The following is a 21,414-nucleotide window of genomic DNA, read 5'->3' as shown; positions in this document are numbered from 1 at the left end:
GATGAACATCAAGAAAATGTGCAACTTTTCCTAAATGCTTAGGGAACAGACTCGCAAGTCTTCATCTTCTGTCTCCAAAATATTTGAACAAAAACAAATTAATAGGTCAGAAGAAAAGTTCATAATCGAAATTCCTTGATTCCTTTCACATTAGCCATTTTAGAAGATACCGGCAGAATGAGGAATTAATCATTTCTACATGATATCATACCAGGTCATGTTGATAAATACGAAGAAAGGAACAGGAAGATCAAGATAGAAAAAGACTTGAGAGAAGAAAATTTTTATTGGCAAGGACTAAACTGAAGTCTTACAATGATGAATCTCACGACCCCCATAGCGCACACTTATTTCTTCTCCCTTTTATAACACACACACACACGGACGCACAGTCTTTCACTAGTACACAGCACACTTGGCAACCCAAACGATAATGGCCACAGGTGAAGTCGGTGGCATCGAAGCTTGATGAAGCACCATAATTCCAACAGCCTTCAGAAAGTTTATGGAGCTTCAGGAGGTGGCGATGTGACCCTTCAGGTCACGATGAAGGGAGATAGTCCGTGGAGCTTTTTCTTAGTCGATCTTGATGCATGCTTACACTTATCACTATTGGCATTGAGAACCTGCACAAAAAAAAAACAGGTTTATAAAGTTTATATGTAGAATTTAGAGTATTTGGCATAGGACTTCTTGGATCAATTGGCTCACCATTAAAAGATTTTTAAGACCTGCATCTTTGTCAACAAAGGAAAAATCGCCATTGCTATATGCATCCGCAAGGCCTAAATCAGCCTGTGTCATTATCTGATACAAATTTTCATCGCTAGCTCTCAGTAAAGGTGGCAATTTTGTACTAAGAATAAGTTATCATTCTAATTTTCTCGACCTTTTCTTTTATGTTAAAAATTTTTCCCATTTTTGATGACGCATCATCACCCTATAAAATAATACCAGCAAAGCACATACCTTCCAGTAAAACTGGGGATTCTGAACTTTCAGAACTACTTTGGGAAAACCCTTCTTTGGCATTCCCTCAAAGGTAAGAACTTTGCCTCCATCCTCCAATAAACTGGCATATAATAATTTATTTTCATCAAATTCTCCATGTACTGTTAAATTTAGTTCAGTATCAAGACAGAGATTCGTCTATGTAGACTTTTTGAGAGTGAAGGATGTGTGAGTTAGTCAAGTGTTCTGTTTTTTTATGCATTATAAGGCAGCAGCAACGACTAGCTAAATCAGACAAGCAAGGCCTATGATTGTCTTTATATAGCTGAACTCACGTCAAAGAGCCAGTAGAGATATAATGTTCAAGAAATCTGCAGCTACAGATGGGATTATATGGCTAGTTGTCCACTTTACTAGCGTGTGTTCTGGTGTATAATCTGGATTCAGCGTCACAAAGAAGGGTAGACCAGTATCACCAAGGTTCTGCAAGAGTTTAAAAGCATTTAAAGAGCAGAATTTAAAATAAGGGTGCAAAAAACTGCATAGATAGTGCCCATTCTGCTGACACAAAAATTCAGCAACCAGCACTACAAGTTCATTTTCCATAAGAAAACACATTACAAACCTGAAGCACATTCAGCCAGTATGTTAGGCATACTTTGTTGTCATTACTACCCAGGAAATTCCATGCACTCCATGCTGCTGGGTTCTGGGGAATAAATTTTTTGTCACGGTGAAGGAAGATATCACTGCAGGTAAAAAGAGTTGGACGTTTGAGTAAATGAACTCTTTAAGAATTCATAATTGCATCTTCTTGCTGTTTCTCACTTTTTACATGCATTTGTTTATGCTATGGTGACTGGCGAATGTGTATATAATTTCTTCAAATTATATCTAGATGATTTGCATTCCTGTTAAGATATCTGGTATAGCCAAATATTATTGATAATTGAAACATAAGAGTAAAAGCTGATACCTGGATTCATACTGGAAAGCACCAAGTATTCTTTTTTCATCAATTGTTGCTTGCTCTCCTAACATCTTCAAAGCATCCGGGGCATGAGCTGCTATTATACACCCATTGAACATTTCTTCAGAACCATCGCTGCAGATTACTCTGCAACCTGCCGAAGAAGTGTTCCCAATTACTACTAATTTTACCTAGTCATAAGTATCATTGATTAAATAGAGTGAAGTTTACCAGCCGATATTTTAAATGCATGTTATAACAATTACTATTAAAGCTTACCCTTATCATCAGTGGAAACCGAGACTACCTTACAGCCTGTTCTGATTTGACAGCCCCAGCTTTCAAGCCTTTCTCTAACCTGATTTATTTGTTTCCCAAATTTGCCAGACATTCATCATAAGAGAAACATTTAGCTCTAGTTCAGTTAAAAAAAACTATAATCTCATGCTTGTTGAAAAGATTATTCAGCCAAAATAAAGATTCGAACTTGCAACATTATAAAGCAATTAAGCAAACACCTTGTTGACGTAAGTATGGGACCGCCCTCTGACGGTAAGCCACTGCGGGCCGCCAGTGAACTGCACAGAGAATTAGAAAAATAAAAAAAAAAAAATTTAGTAAACCCAATAAAGGTGTATCACGACTCAACAACTAACTAGTAATCACATAAAATTGATTCGTGCATACTATAAACCTTGGACTTTGTATAAGAGAGAACTGTGTGTACCTGAAGTAAATGGTGATTACTGCAAAATGAGAGTACAGAATAAGCTGAAAAGCTCATAACTTTTTCTGGGCAGCAGGACCATATTGAACTGCACAATGGAATCTACATAGACAACAAGTAACAAACAAGGTTTAAAATGCGACAAAGAAACACAGAAAATGAGTAATGAAACAGTGAAGAAAGTGTCAGAGATCTCACAAGATAAGCTTTCTTAAATACATCAGAGTAATCCCCGGACTCTATAAAACTCCCCAACGTTTCATTCCGATCAATGTCAGGGTTGTTTTCGAGCATCTCAAGATAACTGTAATGGAAAAAAATTAAAAAAATAAAACTTGTCAACTCCAAGAATATATCAATGATATGGGACCTAATACCTATAGTCATATCGAAAGTGAACCCAGTAAAGTAATAGCCCAATACAGACAAAAGTGTCACCTGAGGACATCATCCTTAAACTTGGCAAGTTCTTCAAGCATCCGCAAGAAGCGTGGATCGACAAGATTTGTCTTCTGTGCAAACAAACCCGACAGGTGATTTCTGGTACCCCATTCATAGCCCTTGCCCTGGTCCAAGCTAACTGAGAATGACAAATCAGTCAACTCCATTTCCACTCCAAGGCTCTCAAAAAACTCCACCAAATTTGGATATGTTACCTGTCAACCAACCAATATGCATATATCCAAATAAGTTAAGTTACTCACAAGCACTGCTCTTAAAATTGATTTTCTCTTCCCACCATATATATGTAGGGCAGTGTTAGGATTTATACATAAAAATTTTATGTGAATTCTGCATAATTTTAAGATTATTGTAGGTTTATATAGACTTCATTTACGTAAACAAACAATTAAATTAACCTGACATAAACAATGTGTAATATTAAAGCCATGTCTATATATAATATAATGTAAAACATCGATGTTCATGAGGAAACATCATGTTTAACATTTAATCCAGTTTAGACGTGGATAGTAAGGTCCTAAGGGAAACAACAGAATGCCTGTCTCATAATCAGTCCCATAAATCATTAGATTATATTCTTCTGATAATATAAACTAAATAGTAATAACATTTGCGGTACAGAGAAAATGGGGAAGGAAATAAAGAGTGATAGCATACGCGATTGAAGGAAGTGAAACCCATGTCCAATTGGAGGCCATGAAAGGTGACAGTCTTGGAATGGCCACCAAGGGAGTCATCTTTCTCATAAAACACAACATCAACTCCAGCTTTTGCAAGAGCATAAGCTGAAACCAGCCCACTAATCCCACCTCCAATCACTGCACTCCTCATTCTTCACTCCAAATACTCTCTTCTTTCTTTGTTGAATGTGGTGTCCTCACCCTTTCCCATCTTCTCTACTTATATTTCTTTATATGGATTAACATATTCATCACGTGGAGCATGAGGAATTTAAAATATCTTATCCACTTGAATAAAATATATATATATATTTTTATTGAAAAACTATAATGTAATATAAATATTTTGAAAGGTCGGTGTCGTATTGTGAAGTAGCTGGTGTCAATGGCAATATAAAAACGTTAGCGTTCATGATATTATTTGGGTGGACACATGGCAGGTGTTTATAATTGTCTCTTCCATGCAATTTTAGTAAAATTTATGTTGACATGAATGCAGGAAGGTACGGTAAGTAGCACGTGCCGTACCGGCGGTCGAAAAATGCTTTGAAGGAAATAAAGGTGTGGCAGCGGCACAGTCGATGATGCCGTAGCTGCACAGTCGGTACCTTACTAAAAAAACAGCTTCTGATTCCACCACTACATGAATGTGAAATTAGTTATGAATGTTTATTTTTTTTTTCACATAAAGATTATATTCATCTCGTTATAAATAGTTAAATGTATTATAAAATATTTTTTTATATATAAAAATAAATAAATTTCTCGTAATAAATATTTATTTTATTTCATAAATATATGTAAGAGTACTGAATCACGATTGTCAAGACTATTTTTAAAGTCCCGAGTATTTGGCATCTATTAGGATTTGTGTGATCTTTTTTTGCTCTTTGATCTTGGTGGTCCCCGGGGAGTTGGGTATAATTTTTTATGGGAAAGCCCGAGAATCACGTGCTTTCCCTCGCTTGGATTTGCAGTTTATGAAGATCTGTGCGTATTTAACTTTTTATATAATTTTTGACCAAAAAAATAACATTCTATACTAAACTCACAAAATCACAAAAATCTGATTTATCTGAATCTAATATATAAAATTAAAAAATATATATATAAGCCAATCCGATTTTAGTCGTCATAAATTTTAATTTGTTTACTAAATTCACTTCAAGTTCAAATCTGATTATATATTAAAATTTCATCCAATTAAATTTCTAAAAATACTCTAGTGAGTTGGCCTTCCTAAACGTGGACTTCTGTTAGTCTTATCCGAGACTCCAACGTAATCCGAAACTCACGACTTCTGAAGCAATGGCACGCAGTATGAAATATCCTCCCATCAAAGGTTTGAAACAGAATTTGGGAGGTGGAGACAATGGACCTTTCGACTTCCGGGTTTCAGTATTGGGCTTCATTTCGGGTACAAGGTTTCAAATGCCTATTTATATTTGGGTAACTTTACAGACAATACCCAAAATAAATATTTCAGCTCACCAAAATAAAAATGAGAGAGATTTATAATTTAATTTTTGAGTATTATTATTATTAATAAATTAGTTTCTATATTTTTAGAAACCTATTAAAACGTCATTATCTTTTCTCTCCGTCAACGAAATAGTCTTTCGTCTATTTTTACCGTTAAAAATATAATAAAAGACTAAATTATCCCACATTCTTTTCCTTTTCCTCCTCCTCCACCTCCATTTTCTTCTTTATCAATTCTTCCTCCTTCTTCTGCTTCTGCTTCTTCTTCTTCTTCTGTTTCTGCCACCTCCATTTTCTTCTTTATCAATTCTTCCTCCTTCTTCTGCTTCTGCTTCTTCTTCTTCTTCTGTTTCTGCTTCTTCTTCTGCTTCTACTTTTGCTTCTTCTTCTTCTTTTCTGCTTCTACTTTTGCTTCTTTTTCTTCTTTTTCTCCTTCTTCTGCTTCTTCTTCTTCTCCTTTTTCCCCTTCTTCTTCTTCTTTTGCTTCTTGTTCTTCTTTCTCTTCTCCTTCTTCTCCTTCTTTTTTTTTTTTTCTTCTTTCTCTTTTTCTTTTTCTCCTTCTTCTTCTTTTACCTTTTCTTCTTTTTCGAAGGAGGAGGAGGAGGAGGAGAAGAAGAGAAAAGGTAGGGACTATTTCGTTGACAAAAAGAAACGATAATGACGTTTTAATAGATTTCTAAAAATATAGGGAGGGACAATTTCGTTGACAAAAAAAAAACAATGAGAAGGGACTATTTCGTTAATGAAAAGAAATGATAAGGACGTTTTAATAGATATGAGAAAAGATAGAGACTATTTCATTGACGAAAAGAAACGATACGCACGTTTTAATAGATATGAAAAAAGATTAAAACATTTTAATAGATTTTTAAAAATGTAAGGATTAACTTATTAATAATAATAATATCTAAAAACTAAATAAAAGATTTTATTTGAGGGTAAAATTGAAATTTATAAATTTTCTCTCTTCTCTTTTATCTGATTTTAATGAAAAAGAGGACAGAATAACTATTTCGTTGACCGAAAAAAATATAAAAACGTTTTAATAAATTTTTAAAAATATAAAAACTGACTTGTTAATAATGACAATACTCAATGACTAAATTATAAATTTCCCTAAAAATTGGAATCTCTTTTCTCATATAATTTGTATCTATTTTTTTATTTTACAATTATTATTTATTTTTCTAATTTTAAAACATTTCTTAATTTTTAATAAAATTTAATGTCTTAAAAAGAATATAATTAAAAAATCAATAAAAAAATACTTTTTTAATATGATGAAAAAATAGGGTGGACTAAAAGGAAATAAAATTGTTAATGAGAAGTTAACTAATCCCAACCCCAAATAAAAGATTGAAGAGGAAATGAATGGCAATCTAGAAATAGGCGTAGCAGAAAAACTGGTGATACAAAGCAATGGACCTGTCTTAACCGCCATATCTTTCTCGTTTTCTTCGCAAAACAACGTTGTTTCCTGGCCATCAACCTCGTTTCTCTCTCTCTCTTAACACAAAATCGTTGTAATAACTACGAAACCATCACAACTTCCATACACATATTTCTTGTCTGACGTTGTTTGCGTCTCTATTCCTCTCGTGTTGTTTTCAAAAAAATGCTCTCCTTCTCTCCCTGCCCTCTCCCGCTGGACGTCTGACCAGAGATTTTGTGTTGTGTGTTGTTATTGCTACTTTAATGGCCCAACATACCACACGAGATTCCTTCTCTGGTCCCATTCTTTACGGCCCTTCCGCCACCGCCATCGACCCTGCAGAGGCTGACCTCACATGGCCTTTTGGAGACCTCGTCAGTCTCGACCGCGAGGACATCCGAGAGACTGCATATGAAGTCTTCTATACAGCTTGTCGATCCTCCCCAGGATTTGGTGGTGGCAGGAATGCCATCACTTTTTACTCTAACCATCATCATCTTCATGATGCTGTAGATAGCGGAGGATCTGGGTCGACGTCGGGGTCGGGGTCAGTGTCTTCTAATGGTGGCCGGGTGGGTGGCGGCTCTGTAGTTGTGACTACTCCAACAAGCAAGATAAAACGGGCTCTTGGTCTAAAGATGCTGAAGAGGTCGCCGTCCAGGAGAATGTCTAGCGGGGCTAGCGGTGGGGGCGGAGGAGGCGGTGTGGTGGGGTCAACACCAGGATCTCCATGCAGTAGTACTCCATCAAATCATAGCGGAGGATATAGCCCCTTTTCGACGCTTCAGACTGTGCCGATGTCGAGGCCAAGGCGGCCTCTGACTTCAGCAGAGATAATGAGGCTACAGATGAGGGTGACAGAGCAGAGTGATAATCGATTGAGAAAGACGCTGATGAGGACTCTAGTTGGCCAAGTACGTAATGCAGTATGTATTTCATGATAAAAACATCATTCCACATTCTGCATGCTGGAATTTATTTTATATTATAATTTTTTTAAAACATTTTCTCGATTTTAAAATGCATGGTTTTTTGTTTTGAAGGAAAAAAAAAAGAATTATTTTCTATCAATTTTTTAAATATTTTATAATATACAATTAAATTTCTATACAAAATAAATTAATAATATTTAAATTAAATATTTATATGTTTTCAAAAATAATTATCAAATTTATATAATCAATTAAAATATATAATTAAATATTGTGTATATAAAATTTTCTTTTATTATTAAAGATTTTGCCACTTTTTCAGATTTTGCGATTTCTTTTCTAGGAGGGAATTTCCCTTATCTGCTTAACAGCCTGTGATGTATGTCTTCTTAATATTTGACAGGTGGGGGGAAGGAAAGCAGAGACGATAATCCTGCCATTGGAGCTGCTCCGCCACCTTAAACCATTAGAATTCGGTGATACGCACGAGTATCATCTTTGGCAAAGGCGCCAGCTCAAAATCTTGGAGGCCGGCATCCTCCTCCACCCAACAATCCCACTAGAAAAATCTAATTCCTACGCTATGCGTCTTCGAGAAATTATCCGTTCCAGTGACACAAAACCCATTGACACAAGCAAAAATTCTGACACCATGAGAACCTTATGCAACTGTGTTGTTACCTTGTCTTGGCGAAGCCCTACCGGTGCACCCAGCGATGTCTGTCATTGGGCTGATGGCTTCCCTCTCAACCTTCACATGTACACATGCCTTCTTCAAGCAATTTTTGATTTCAGGGATGAGACATTAGTCCTTGATGAGGTTGATGAGCTTGTGGAGTTGATGAAAAAGACATGGTCTACACTCGGAATCAATAGACCAATACACAATCTTTGCTTTACTTGGGTGCTTTTTCAACAATATGTGTTGACATCTCAAACTGAACCTGATCTTCTCTACGCTGCGCATGCTATGTTGTCTACGGAGGTAGCAAATGATGCAAAGAAGCCAGACAGAGAGGCAATCTATGTTAAGCTTTTGTCTTCTATGTTAGCTTCGATGCAGGGGTGGGCTGAGAGGAGATTGCTTCATTACCATGACTATTTCCAGAGGGGAAATATTTTCTTGATTGAGAATCTTTTGCCTCTGGCTTTATCAGCATCAAAGATTTTAGGCGAGGATGTTACTCTCATTGAAGGAACGGGGAAAGAAGACTGGAAGATAGTGGATTCTTCTGGAGATAGAGTGGATCACTATATTCGAGCTTCTATAAAGAACGCATTTGCAAGGGTCGGTTATTAATGGGTTCAAGATTTTGACTTCTCTAATCTATAGTACTACACATATAATATCTCTAATTTCGTTGTTATTTGTGAATTGCAGATAATAGAAACTGGAAGCTATAAGAGAACGTGCGTGGAAGTGAAAGATGAGGCCAGCGAGGCTCTCCTCCAATTAGCTAAAGAAACAGAGGATTTGGCCTTGAGAGAGAGGGAAAGTTTTAGTCCAATACTGAAGAAATGGCAACCAATTGCAGCTAGTGTTGGGGCTGTAACACTACACCAGTGCTATGGGGTAGTTTTGAAGCAGTATCTTGCTGGGATGTCCTCGCTCAACTGTGAGTCAGTTGAAGTACTTCAGAGGGCTGCAAAGCTAGAAAGGTTTTTGGTTCAAATGGTGGTTGGAGACTCAGCAGATTGTGAAGATGGAGGCAAATCAATCGTGCGAGAGATGATTCCATATGAAGTTGATGCAGTCATAATGAGGGTCATGAAACAATGGGTCGATGAAAGGATGAAAAAAGGGAAAGAATGTTTTGTCCGAGCCAAAGATACTGAAGTAAGTCATGTTAATTTTTATTACAAAAAATAGATGGAACATTTACCTTTTTATGTCGGAAGTACCTTAGACTGAATGGTGCAATCTATGTTACAGACATGGAATCCTAAATCCAAAAGTGAGCCGTATGCACAATCAGCTGTGGAGTTGATGAAATTTGCAAAGGAAACGGTAGAAGAATTCTTTGAAACTCCTGTTGGAATTACTGATGATCTCGTTAGTGAACTTGCCGAAGGCTTAGAGCATCTCTTCCTGAAATACATCAAATTTGTAGAAGCTTGTGGTAAGAAAAGTCACCTTCTTTGTTCTTTTCTCCTCGCTCGCTACTATCCTGGTTGAAAACTTGAAATCACATTTTGGCTTGTTTATTTAGAAGGAAGAAAACCGACTTTCCTGTGAAAATAAGTTATTCACAAAGAAAGTAAAATAAACAATCAATGGGAATTTCCAGATTTTGCTTCAATAATATAACTTTGATTTGGGTATCTTTACAGGCTCAAAACAGAGTTATGTCCCCACTCTACCTCCCCTAACCAGATGCAATCGCGACTCCAAGTTCTTCAAGTTGTTTAAGATGACTACTCCATGCAGTGTTTCCACAGAAGAAATGCAGCGAGAAGGAGTAGCAGAAGCTCACCATCCAAGGCCATCAACAAGCCGAGGAACACAACGTCTTTACATCCGTCTCAACACTCTGCACTATCTACTCTCTCACCTCCATTCTTTGGACAAGTCCCTTTCCCTTGCTCCAACAACTATTTCTTCAGGCCGTACTCGTCATACTAGCCATCGCAGGAACCGTTCTACTGCCTCTTCTTTCTTTGAAGGAGCCTATTCATCCATTCAATCTGTCTGTCAACATGTATCAGAAGTTGCTGCATATCGTTTGATCTTCCTTGATTCGAATTCTGTATTCTATGAAACACTCTATGTGGGTGATGTAGCACATGCCAGGATTAGGCCTGCTTTGAGAATCCTGAAGCAGAATCTTACTCTTTTAACAGCAATTCTTACAGACAGAGCTCAGGCTTTAGCATTGAGAGAAGTGATGAAGGCGACGTTTGAGGCTTACCTCATGGTATTGCTTGCTGGAGGATACTCCCGGATGTATTTTAGATCTGATCATCCAATGATTCAAGAAGATTTCGAGAATCTGAAGCGTGTTTTCTGCACGTGTGCTGAAGGGTTAATGAATGAGGAGCTGGTTGAGAAGGAGGCCGACATAGTTGAAGGGGTAATAAAATTGATGGGTGAAAGTACAGAGCAGCTAGTGGAAGATTTCAGCATCGTGTCTTGTGAAACAAGCGGTATGGGAGCTGTGAGTGCAGGGCAAAAACTACCAATGCCCCCAACGACGGGAAGGTGGAATAGAGCAGACCCAAACACAATATTAAGAGTGTTATGTTACAGAAATGATAAAGCAGCAAATCAGTTCTTGAAGAAATCTTTCCAATTGGCAAAGAGGAAATGAAAGATAATGATAATTTTGACCTTTGTAAATTATAGCCGGCTAAGGTTGTCTAACTTTATAGGCATTGTAATTTATGCACTTCCAGCGTATGTAACAAAAATGAACAAAAAAAAGAAAAAGAAATTATGAGAGAGCTATTGTAACATATCAAGAACTGCTTGGCCGAAGTTCTTTGTAGAGCTAGTCAGCTAGGAATTGTTTGTAGTAAATATATGCTCTGGCAAACTTTTGTTGTGAAGTTATCGGAACTAAGTTATGTGAAACGCGTATATTATGCTTTTGTTCATTTTGTATATCAATTAATCAGAGTGGCGCAGCGGAAGCGTGGTGGGCCCATAACCCACAGGTCCCAGGATCGAAACCTGGCTCTGATAAAAGAATGGCCTTTTGTTTTATTTTTTTTTTTTGCGCTTTCGATTTTCCTTTGGGCTCTGATAGTTGTATCGTCTCTGTAAAAGTCGGATAATCCTACACTAGGCTCTTAGCTAGCCCATAAGGTTGGGCATTTATGGGCTTGAACCTCAGCCCACTAGCAGATTGAAATCCTGGCACAGGATCAGCCGATGGAGCAAAACAAGAGGCCTCAAATGAAAATGCAGACACCGTTATCCACTCATTCTCTCTTCCTCCTCATAACGCAGAAGAAATGGCCATGGCGACAGCTGCAGCATCTGGATTCTTGTTCGCAAACACTTGCTCTAACATTTCTTTCCGCAAGTCACAATCCCCAAAGTTGTCCTCTTTGAAGGCCAGTGTGAATCCGGAGTTAGGGTTTGTTACTTCTCAATTGAATGGCGTTAGAATTTCCTACAATCTAACTCAGGAGTCAAAGCTAGTCTCATCTCCTTCAGTTCCTTCTTTTCAACCTGTTGTTGCCCGTAATTTTACTCTTCCCCCTCTTCTTGGTTTTTACTTGCTTTGCTTCTGATTTTCTTTAATTGACCTCTATAGCTGTTCCTAGGAGTTGTATGTAATAGGAAAGGATTTGGTCATGATGGGTTCTGGGAAAAGTTTGGAACTTCCTGCATTTTATTACATTTTCAATCATTTTTGTAGACATTGCTTTTATAGGTTTGAATGCAAATAACAGATGCCCTCTTTGAAGGTGATATTTGATTCGGTTTGTATGGTGCACAATCATTTTTTGAAGATCTTAAGATGCTAGTCTTTATCCTCCCCCCCCCCCCCCTCCCCCCAATCAAATCCTTGCTTATTTAGCTCTGTTTTGTGCATAACTTGCTATTAACCTTTCTGCTGACCTTTACTGAAGTTGTTTAATCTTGGAACGTGATTTGGGTTCCAGGTAGAGTGTGTCCCTTTACTGGGAAGAGAGCAAACAAGGCAAATAAAGTTTCCTTTTCAAACCACAAGACAAAGAAGTTGCAGTTTGTGAATCTGCAGTACAAGAAGATTTGGTGGGAAGCTGGTAAACGCTATGTTAAACTGAGGTTGTCCACTAAGGCTTTAAAGACTATAGAGAAGAATGGATTGGATGCTGTTGCTAAGAAGGCTGGCATAGATCTTAGCAAGAAGTAGAAAATTCGTCCCAATTATTACTTGCAATTCTGTTTGTTCGAGTTCTTCAATTGGTCTGTTGAATTATTTCCTGGAAAACGCCATTGGTACATCCTGCAAGTTTTGTGAATTCATTTTTCTCATATGATACCATGGACCTTTTGATCTGTGTTCTTACTAACTCAAAGTTCACATGAACAATTTAACATTTTATAGTCTGCCAGGTTTTCTTTGCACTCAATTCTATGGTTCTGCTTGTCTATAGAATCAAAGTGAAATAAACAAATCATTAGCATTTCTTTCAGAATTTACCAAATCATTAAAATGAACAAATTCTCTCGTTTCAGACTTTTCATAACTCCTACCACTTTTTATCAATATTCACGTTAGCTATTCTTATTTAATCAAATAGAATTGAATGAAGACCTGAGAAGAATTTTCTGAGAATAATGGAAAGAAAAATCACTGGACTATTTTAATTTAACCACCAGGTCAAGATGAATGTCGGTAATAGTGAGCTGGGAAGATTTTCAATTGAGAGCAATCTATTTTTCTGGGTTCGCTGCTGGCGTGCCACAGTGTGATTGGTCAGCCTTGAATTGTATAATCATCTTCCATGTAAGCTCCAAAGAAACAAAATCCACATCTATACATAAATGGAATCTTTTCATTAATAAAAGCTTAAGTTAGAAATTACAACAAATGGGTTTTCAGTGAAAGCAAAATCACTGAAGAACGCTTCCTCTCCTTTTCCCCATCTATTCTTTTCTCTCTTCGCCAGTGTCATCCAACAAAAACTTTCAACAAGAAGATGCCCAAATCGTATGGAAAAATTTTTCAAAATTTACAACTACATGTGAACTTACAGAAGCATAATGTACGTTTTATGATCTGAAGGGTTCAACTGGTGCAGATTCTTCTACAACTGCTGCAGCCTCAAAGCACTCGGCTGCTTCAAGTGCTGATGCACTGGCATCATCCTTGTAGAGAAGCCCAAGATTGTACCATGCAGAATGGTTCATTTTGTCAAGTCGAAGAGCATCTGTAAGAAAGCTTCTGATAATGGGCATTGATTGGCTGCCAAGCAGTCTGAGTACACTAGCAGTAGATATCAAGCTTGGAACATGCGAGGGATCAACATCTAGTGCTGCCCTGAATGATTTCAGAGCATCTTGGTGCAAACCCTTGGCTTCATACAGGAAACCTAACGAAAATCACAAGGTCTTTTAATATTGAAACACTATTGGAAAATGCTGTAAGAAATGCCCCCAAACAATTTCAAAGAACAAAATTTAAAGCTCATTCTGATCAAAGATAATCAATGAACCAAAACTCACAGACGTCTGTGTTTGATTGTGTTATGTGTAAAGAAGAGATGAATGAAACATCTGTAAACCATATATTTACCTGTGGCGTGCCATCTTGAAGCAGAGTAAGGATTAATAGCCTTAGATTTTGCAAGACAGATCTCAGCATCCCGCCACTGAGACAAACTTGTATACACATAAGCTAGATCATGCCATGTTTCCATTTCCAATCTTCTGTCATGGTTTCCCCTACTCTGTGAATTTGAATGAAAAATAATACGAAGTTGTGATGGCTAAAAGAGACAACAAAAAATTATTACTAAAATGTATTCCTAATACATCCCCAATTCACAAGAAAAAAACCTCTGCATGTCCTAAAAGATTATTGTTAAAATCAATAACGAACTCCCTTTTTTTCTGGATGTCAATTCTTACAGGAAAAGAACTCCAACTAGACGAAATCTTAATTGTCCATTTCTGACATCCTTTAAAACTGCTACAATGACAAAGCTAATGTGCATGTCTATCAGCATACCTTTAGAAGCTTCTTTCTACCACCAAAGGTTTTAGTTTGAACTTGGACAACAGCAAGAAGATGAGTATAGGTCTGTATAGCATTCTTTAACTGGCCCTGTGCAATCTGGAGTCTAGCTTTTGTTAGTAACAGTTCTCCTTGGTCCCACTTCCCAGTCTGATCTAGAGCAGCACTGATTACTGTCTCTGCATCGACAATCCGTTTTTGAGCTGACAATATTCGAGCCAGAAGGATATAACTTTTAACACTAGATCCAGCCTCCAGTTTCAAAAGCTGTTTTGCATAATAAAGTGCAATGTCCAACTTCCTCTGCTCAGCGTTTTCTAGGCTAAGATGAAAAATTATATGCGGATCTCTTTCTCTCATTACTTTCTCAGCAGTTCCAAGTGCCTCAAGTGCTTCAGACTGCTTAGAAGTCCGCTCAGAATCAGAAGGAACTGATCTGGACTGAGTTGACAGTAAAAGACCCAGTAAGCAGTTTGCAACGCTTACCATCTGGCCACATATACCTTGCAATTCAGAAATTGCTTTGGAAGTGTATGTCATCCCTTGTTCAACACAAATCATATTCTCTGCACAAATCTTTGAAGCTAGTAGTAATTCCAGTATGCAATCTGGGTTCTCTCTGTTATTAAGTAGATTCCTCAAAAGATTCAAAGCCACCATAGCCTCCCCATCTTCATGATAACAGAGTGCTAGAGTGCAATATCTTTCTTTTCTTTCCAGGATTCCTGGAAGCAACTCCTCTATCTGACGGGCTAGTGCCCTTAGTTCCCCGGAAACAGACAGGGCAAATGAAAGGTGATCAATGATGGTTGGGTCCCACCCAATCCTTCTGTTAGCAAATTTTCTTAACAGAATCATCAACAGAAGAACAGCCTCTTCTACATTGTTTCTTGGCACAAATGATCCTTCCATCTGTGAACGGAGATTTGGAGGGCTTGCCTCAGTACCACTATACAAAAGAAAAATAGCAAATTCCTTTTCTATCTTTGCTTTCGTCTCTGTCTCCAGATTCCAATAATAGAGAAGTGCCAGCCGGTATGATAAGATAGCTTCCTGTGGAGCCCCAGCAAGTATCCACAGCTCTGGAAGTAATTCAACAGCTTTGTTTAGAATCTCTTGTAGTTTACAATCGCTAGAAAAATTTTCAGGCACACCTTCTGGCAATGCAGACTCAACAGTATCCAAAATCGCTTTACATGATTGAGCAGCTTCTGCAAAAACAGGTCAGGAAGAAATGTTAGCTACAAAATAGTAGTAATTCCAACCATACTGCCCCAGAAAGCCATTAATTCCTCATATTTTTTCCTTTTTTTACTTTTCTAACAGCGTTGCTGGAATTCCGGCCATAAATGCTGATGAACAAATAAAGAGAGATAGAGAGAGATTGATTCCCATGATTAGAAAACAAATAGGCCGCACTACCATACAGAAACCTTAAAATATTATCAAAACCAACCAAAACATGTTTACTTGACATATGCTACACAAGAGTATCAGCTGCTAAACCAGCAAGTGAAAGTAATGACGAGATTCATGCTTGTTTACTTCTTTTAAAGAAAATTATTTTCATTATCTATTGTTTAGATTTGGTGTAGTGGTAAAGTTGCACCAAATTATTAAGAGAATAATTTAGGTGTAAAGGTAAAGTTGCTTCATTTGTGACCTGTAGGTTGCAAGTTCGAGCTATTGAAACAGTCTCTCTGCAAATCAAGGGTAAGGCTACCCGTAAGTTTATAATGGTTCACCGTTCTATTGTTTAGATTTAAACAGATTCATAACTTGAAGCATTCAGGCAAAGTGAATTTTAAAGGAAGTTTCTCAACCATAGTTGGTCCTGCAAGGACAAGGAGTGATTTGCTAGGGCAGGGACTCTCAAGACTCAGATTTACACATTGATGATTGGAGGCAACAAGATTTTATATCACTCGCACCCACAAAAATTAATAGAGTAATGAGCAATTGGAACAGAAAATAAGATGATGAGCATACCTCCAAACCTTCCAAGACCCTGCTGTGATTTTGCTTTGAGAAAAATAGCTTCAAGGAGTAAAGTAATAGCATGCATAGACATGGTTGGGGCAGCATCACTTTGAGAGCGACGTCGATTTTGCTCGCACCTTCTAGAAAGTGAGACTTTCATCTTGGAAGTCACAGCAGCAATGTCAATTCCATCAAACACCTGAAGAGCTGCTTCTATATTTCCTTTCTGATACTCAAGCCTTCCCAACAATGCTCTTGCCTCCTATAAAAGAATATGATATTTTAGCTCAATGACATGCTTGGAAGGTAAATTATAAAGATAATTAAAACCCACTGCCACATGATAACAGCAGAACCAAAGTATAACATAGAAATGAGGTTTGAAATTCTAAAAGGCTTTACTAATATCAGTCCGTTTTCCATATGTAAACTTTATCAGTGAGACCCTAATTTCCACAGAACTTAGTTAAAGGATTTATTTTCATGTCAGGCAGAAATATCTTATAATAAAATCTTACAACAATAGTAATAACAAACAAAGAAGCAGAAAATAAAACATTACAAGTGTGACACATGAATTGGCCCAATGTTTAAGGCCAGATTTACAAGTAATTGTTATGTAACTGTGTCCTCCATGGTCCAATGCACCAGAAATGTAGAAGGGAAGAAAGGAGAACAAGGAAACACAAGAAGATTGAGAAAGAAGAAGAAAGAGACAGAGAATTTGGGAACTAGAGAGAGGAAATAACTGTTGTATTTATTGATTTTGATGAATCATTACAAGCTATTATGTTACTTTATACAACATTCATCTCATCTCTTATTATCTATATGCCACTAACATTCTATAGTCACCAACCCCACAACACCTTAGTTATAACCGTAATCCAGCAAGAGGAAACTGCTGCATCCAGGAGTTTATGAAATAAATGGGGAAACCAAAATTTTCATATGAGCCAAGTGAAACAAATTGAACCCCATCCCATGAAACTTAACCAACAGTATCCATTATCAACTTTGCAGTAAGTCGAATATCACCATTTTCATCTTTAGATGATCCCTTGAAAGGAATTGCCCAACAGTACTGTTGCATCACCGTTACAAACTTTACAGTAAGTATGCTTAATTGCTATCGCCATAAATATTTAGATGATCCATTGAAGTAACATGTAAGAAGGCAACAAAAGAAATATGATCCATAAACCCCAACCAGAAAGGATACTATTATATTAACTATCCATGTCCTTACAAATTTCTTCCTCTCTGTATTTGAAACGATAAAATAAACATATCTAACACACTACTTAAAGCAAACTTTTCCACATAAGAGTGTAAATAAGTACCACCAATAACAACTTGCCTGTGACATTTTGATGGTAATGATTTTGCCAGAATTAGTATTAAGTATCACAGCAATACCAAACTGTAGGAAATTGATAGACAGCTGTTTTTCACAACAATATATATATCAAGTAATTAAAAGGGCATAATACACTGACATATATATAGGAAATTCTTGATTACAAACAGGGGTAGTGGAAGGAAGAAGAAAAAAGTACTGACCTCATAGTTGAGATAACCACTCTCACGAAGAGATGACTCTGCTTCCTCAATGTTGCTATTATCAATCTTTGTGTCTATCTCACCAGCTCTAGAGGAATAACCACTCGCTGAATAGTCCCTAGTTGCCAAGGACTCTGATGAAGCAGCCATGTCTTCTACTCTTAGCTGCTCCCCTGAACGAATACACTTCATCATCTTCCACAATCTCCCTCTAATGCCGAGTCCCCACTCTTTCGTCCAATCCTTAAGTCTCATAATGTTTCATTACACTAGATGCTCTTCTAACAGAATATCGATGGCAGGACATGAAATTAGAAGTGATTCAGAAACATAAGCAACATAAAATTTAATTCACATGTTACTTCCACTGTTCTTGGAAGAGGAATGAAACATAATCGCCAAAGTAAGATAATCTGTAAGAGTGATGTTTATTATGTTCTCACCAAAGAAACGAAATTGACTTCCTAATCAACCAATGAAGTTTGAGAAAATAGCCCAAGGATTTAACACACTGCAACTCTTCAAAATCACAAACCGAGAAATCAATCATCCAAATTATTTTTCTTGACATGGAAATCCAATCAACGTCTTTCAATTAATTTCATAAGTGCACCATGATCAAGCAATCAGACCATAAACATACTACTAGCTCAAGAAAGGAAAACAGGAAAGGTAAAAGAAAAGGTTAACTTCAAAACTCAGGGGAAAAGGGAAAACCCAGCTAAACCTATAGAATTTGAGCTCAATGACAAAAGATCATTGATTGCTAATATAGTCGAAAGTGAAACAAACCCATTACAGCATAGACAAAGTAACAGCTGGGATCATAAAGAACCTCTAAAAGAAAGTACCTTTCAGCGAAAAAAAGCATTGACGGAGCCCACAATACATCGAAACCATCACAGTGCATCTCCACAATTCAACCAAGAATCCAGAGCTCTAAAACGCAGTGTCTTTTCCTTCGCTAATTGTTAAAATGATCCCCCTTTTTGTTCTAACCCTGTAGAATTTTCTTTATTCCTCTTTTTAAATTACGTTAGCTCTGTAATTGTTGAAGTTTCAGATAATAATGGATGGCTGAGGATGTACCAACCTATGAAAAATGAAGTATTTGATATTCGTCTGTGCCTAAAGGTGTGAACGGGAGGGAAGATTTGAGAAGAGAATTGCAGATTAATTCGTTTAAAATAATAATCAAGTAATCAGTAGCTTGATGGAAGAAAGGACGAATGGGACCCAGTTTGAAATCTACCACTGCAACTCCCACTCCATTTTTGTCAACCGCCTGCCCCGTAATATTAATATATAAATACAATAATTCAGTTTTTGATTTATTTCAAAATATAACAGCAAATTAAAAAATTTAATAATATATCTTTTTCTTGTCTGAAAGCAGGTATAAGGTATGGATTGGATTAATTAGATCATCAGAGGGTGGAGCATTGTCATTCTCCGATGACAGCAGAAGGAGTAATGTTGAGGAAGACACACAGGTTTCCTCCTTAGTACCTACTCTAGAGGCCATTAATTTGCTGGTATAGTTCGACATGGGCACTGGTCCCATCATAATTCGTAAAGAACAAGAAAAGAAAATAACGACAAAGCTTGTGGCGTGGTGAGCTACAAGACAGTTATGGCTTCAAATTCCTGAGTTTTGGGTTTGGGTTTGAGGAATAATAAATAAATGCTTTTACAGGATAGCCATTGGCATATGATAGATGTATTTGTTTGCAAAATTTTATTTTAGTTATTTTTGAATTACATATAATTCTACACTGATTTGGAACTGCATTTAATTAATATAGGATTTAGTGTTATTACAAGTTCCATACAAAAATTATTCGACTCTCGTACAATGACAAAGAAAATCAATATATATAATCATCAATATAATGCTCCCCGTGGCATATATGTCGCGTGCATGCATGCATGCAATGTTTACGTTTAATGGTGTCCAATTCCACCACCCCCTCCGCCTCCAAAACCACCACCACCACCACCAAATCCACCTCCTGCTCCTCCACCAAACCCACCTCCTACGCCTCCTCCTTTACCAAAGCCACCACCTCCACCAATGCCTCCGCCTTTTCCAAAACCTCCTCCAACTCCTCCTCCTTTACCAAAGCCACCACCGCCACCAATGCCTCCACCTTTTCCAAAACCTCCTCCAACACCACCACCTTTGCCAAATCCTCCCCCTGCTCCCCCACCAACTCCACCACCTTTGCCAATTCCTCCCCCAAGACCCCCACCCTTACCAATTCCACCACCTAGTCCTCCACCTTTTCCAATTCCACCACCAATGCCTCCGGCTCCACCCTTTCCTATCCCACCACCATGGCCCCCACCCAATCCACCACCCTTGCCTATTCCACCACCAAGGCCTCCCCCTCCACCCTTTCCTATCCCCCCACCATGGCCGCCACCCAATCCACCACCCTTGCCTATTCCACCACCAAGGCCTCCCCCTCCACCTTTTCCTATCCCACCACCTAAACCACCACCCTTACCTATTCCACCACCAATGCCTCCCCCTCCACCCTTTCCTATTCCCCCACCATGGCCTCCACCTAATCCACCACCCTTCCCTATCCCACCACCTAATCCACCTCCCTTTCCAATGCCACCGCCTAAACCACCCCCCTTTCCTATCCCACCTCCAATGCCACCACCCTTTCCACCTCCACCACCTAAGCCTCCGCCCTTTCCTATGCCACCTCCAATGCCTCCACCTGCACCACCGCCAGCACCTCCACCTACTCCACCTCCATGCCCTCCACCACCACCGAAGCCACCTCCTCCACCAGCTCCGCCACCGAAGCCACCACCACCACCTGCACCTCCTCCAAAACCACCGCCACCTCCAAAGCCACCGCCTCCACCTGCACCTCCTCCAAAACCACCGCCGCCGCCAAAGCCACCACCTTTTCCAGTGCCTAAAAACTTCTCATCATCATCCTTGGTTACAGTGGCCACATCTCTAGCAAGCACGGAAAGTATAAAAGCGTGAAGGCAAAGCAAAGATAAAAAAGCAAGTCTCCCCGTAGCACGTACCATTTTATTTTTTTAAGACGGAGGTGAGTTAGCTGATACGATAAGTTGAAGACGTAAAGGCTCTTTATAGCCCATTCTGAATCTACAATAAATGATCTCTCTCAACTGCTAGCTGCTCGAAATTAATAAACAAAACCGTGTAAATTAACATCACGCGATTGACATAGCTGTAAATTAACTACCTACTTGCTTAATTTCACGGAAAGAAAGCCATGCACGTAGCTAATTAAGATTATGATAACTTGATGCACATGTGATTATTATTTGAGTTACTGAACTTTTTTTTTCATATTTCTTCAGAATTGACTGTCTAATCTTTCTCCTCCTCTGAATATATATTCAGTTTTGATATTTCAAATATTCACGTTACAAAGATAATAGCTAATCCAATCCTGATATACATGTGGTGCAAGTGGCAATTTCAATTCTTCTTATTGTCTGAGTAGAAGAAAACGATGGTTGTCGCAATTATATGAAAGAAAATGAATGGGTGTAGGCTGTACACTA

At 38.0% G+C, this 21,414-nt stretch overlaps 5 protein-coding genes and 1 non-coding gene across 12 annotated transcripts; 3 read left to right on the top strand and 3 right to left on the bottom strand.

Annotated features, from left to right (window-relative positions):
* Nucleotides 1-258: 258 nt before the first annotated feature.
* LOC110601326 lies at nt 259-3,965 on the bottom strand. Its single transcript, XM_021738422.2, has 12 exons — nt 3,771-3,965; nt 3,087-3,304; nt 2,847-2,952; nt 2,649-2,750; nt 2,440-2,499; nt 2,201-2,279; nt 1,928-2,075; nt 1,577-1,700; nt 1,287-1,434; nt 970-1,072; nt 712-807; nt 259-626 (listed from the first exon to the last, which is right to left on the bottom strand). The coding sequence occupies exons 1-9, from the start codon at nt 3,942-3,944 to the stop codon at nt 1,288-1,290; spliced, it is 1,158 nt and encodes a 385-aa protein (XP_021594114.1). The 5' UTR covers nt 3,945-3,965; the 3' UTR covers nt 259-626; nt 712-807; nt 970-1,072; nt 1,287.
* A 2,609-nt stretch (nt 3,966-6,574) lies between these two features.
* On the top strand, nt 6,575-11,478 carry LOC110601532 (protein unc-13 homolog). Its single transcript, XM_021738696.2, has 5 exons — nt 6,575-7,621; nt 8,043-8,927; nt 9,021-9,476; nt 9,573-9,759; nt 9,971-11,478. The coding sequence occupies exons 1-5, from the start codon at nt 6,971-6,973 to the stop codon at nt 10,945-10,947; spliced, it is 3,156 nt and encodes a 1,051-aa protein (XP_021594388.1). The 5' UTR covers nt 6,575-6,970; the 3' UTR covers nt 10,948-11,478.
* Nucleotides 11,250-11,321, top strand: TRNAM-CAU. The gene has a single exon. It is a non-coding gene; the product is annotated as a tRNA-Met (tRNA).
* Nucleotides 11,479-11,518: 40 nt separating the features above from the next.
* On the top strand, nt 11,519-12,670 carry LOC110601599 (50S ribosomal protein L28, chloroplastic). Its single transcript, XM_021738791.2, has 2 exons — nt 11,519-11,825; nt 12,251-12,670. Exons 1-2 carry the CDS (start codon nt 11,594-11,596, stop codon nt 12,481-12,483), a joined length of 465 nt encoding a protein of 154 aa, XP_021594483.1. The 5' UTR covers nt 11,519-11,593; the 3' UTR covers nt 12,484-12,670.
* A 439-nt stretch (nt 12,671-13,109) lies between these two features.
* Nucleotides 13,110-19,481, bottom strand: LOC110601598 (protein NPGR2). 7 transcript variants are annotated; one of them, XM_021738789.2, is made up of 7 exons: nt 18,705-19,481; nt 18,297-18,372; nt 17,854-18,134; nt 16,300-16,552; nt 14,305-15,521; nt 13,870-14,023; nt 13,110-13,666 (listed from the first exon to the last, which is right to left on the bottom strand). In XM_021738789.2, the coding sequence occupies exons 3-7, from the start codon at nt 18,106-18,108 to the stop codon at nt 13,347-13,349; spliced, it is 2,199 nt and encodes a 732-aa protein (XP_021594481.1). In that variant the 5' UTR covers nt 18,109-18,134; nt 18,297-18,372; nt 18,705-19,481; the 3' UTR covers nt 13,110-13,346. The 7 variants fall into 7 exon arrangements, with proteins under 7 accessions (XP_021594481.1, XP_043807029.1, XP_043807028.1 ...); XM_043951094.1 differs by having other exon boundaries at nt 17,854-18,131; XM_043951093.1 differs by having other exon boundaries at nt 18,297-18,364.
* A 148-nt stretch (nt 19,482-19,629) lies between these two features.
* LOC122721921 (glycine-rich cell wall structural protein) lies at nt 19,630-21,097 on the bottom strand. Its single transcript, XM_043951095.1, has one exon. It carries the CDS (start codon nt 20,908-20,910, stop codon nt 19,798-19,800), a length of 1,113 nt encoding a protein of 370 aa, XP_043807030.1. The 5' UTR covers nt 20,911-21,097; the 3' UTR covers nt 19,630-19,797.
* Nucleotides 21,098-21,414: the final 317 nt, after the last annotated feature.

The sequence above is a fragment of the Manihot esculenta genome, chromosome 15 (genome assembly GCF_001659605.2).
Source record: "Manihot esculenta cultivar AM560-2 chromosome 15, M.esculenta_v8, whole genome shotgun sequence".
In the NCBI taxonomy this organism is placed as follows: Eukaryota; Viridiplantae; Streptophyta; class Magnoliopsida; order Malpighiales; family Euphorbiaceae; genus Manihot; species Manihot esculenta.
The sequence above is the reverse complement of the archived record's forward strand: the minus strand, read 5'-3'. Positions and strand labels throughout refer to the sequence as shown.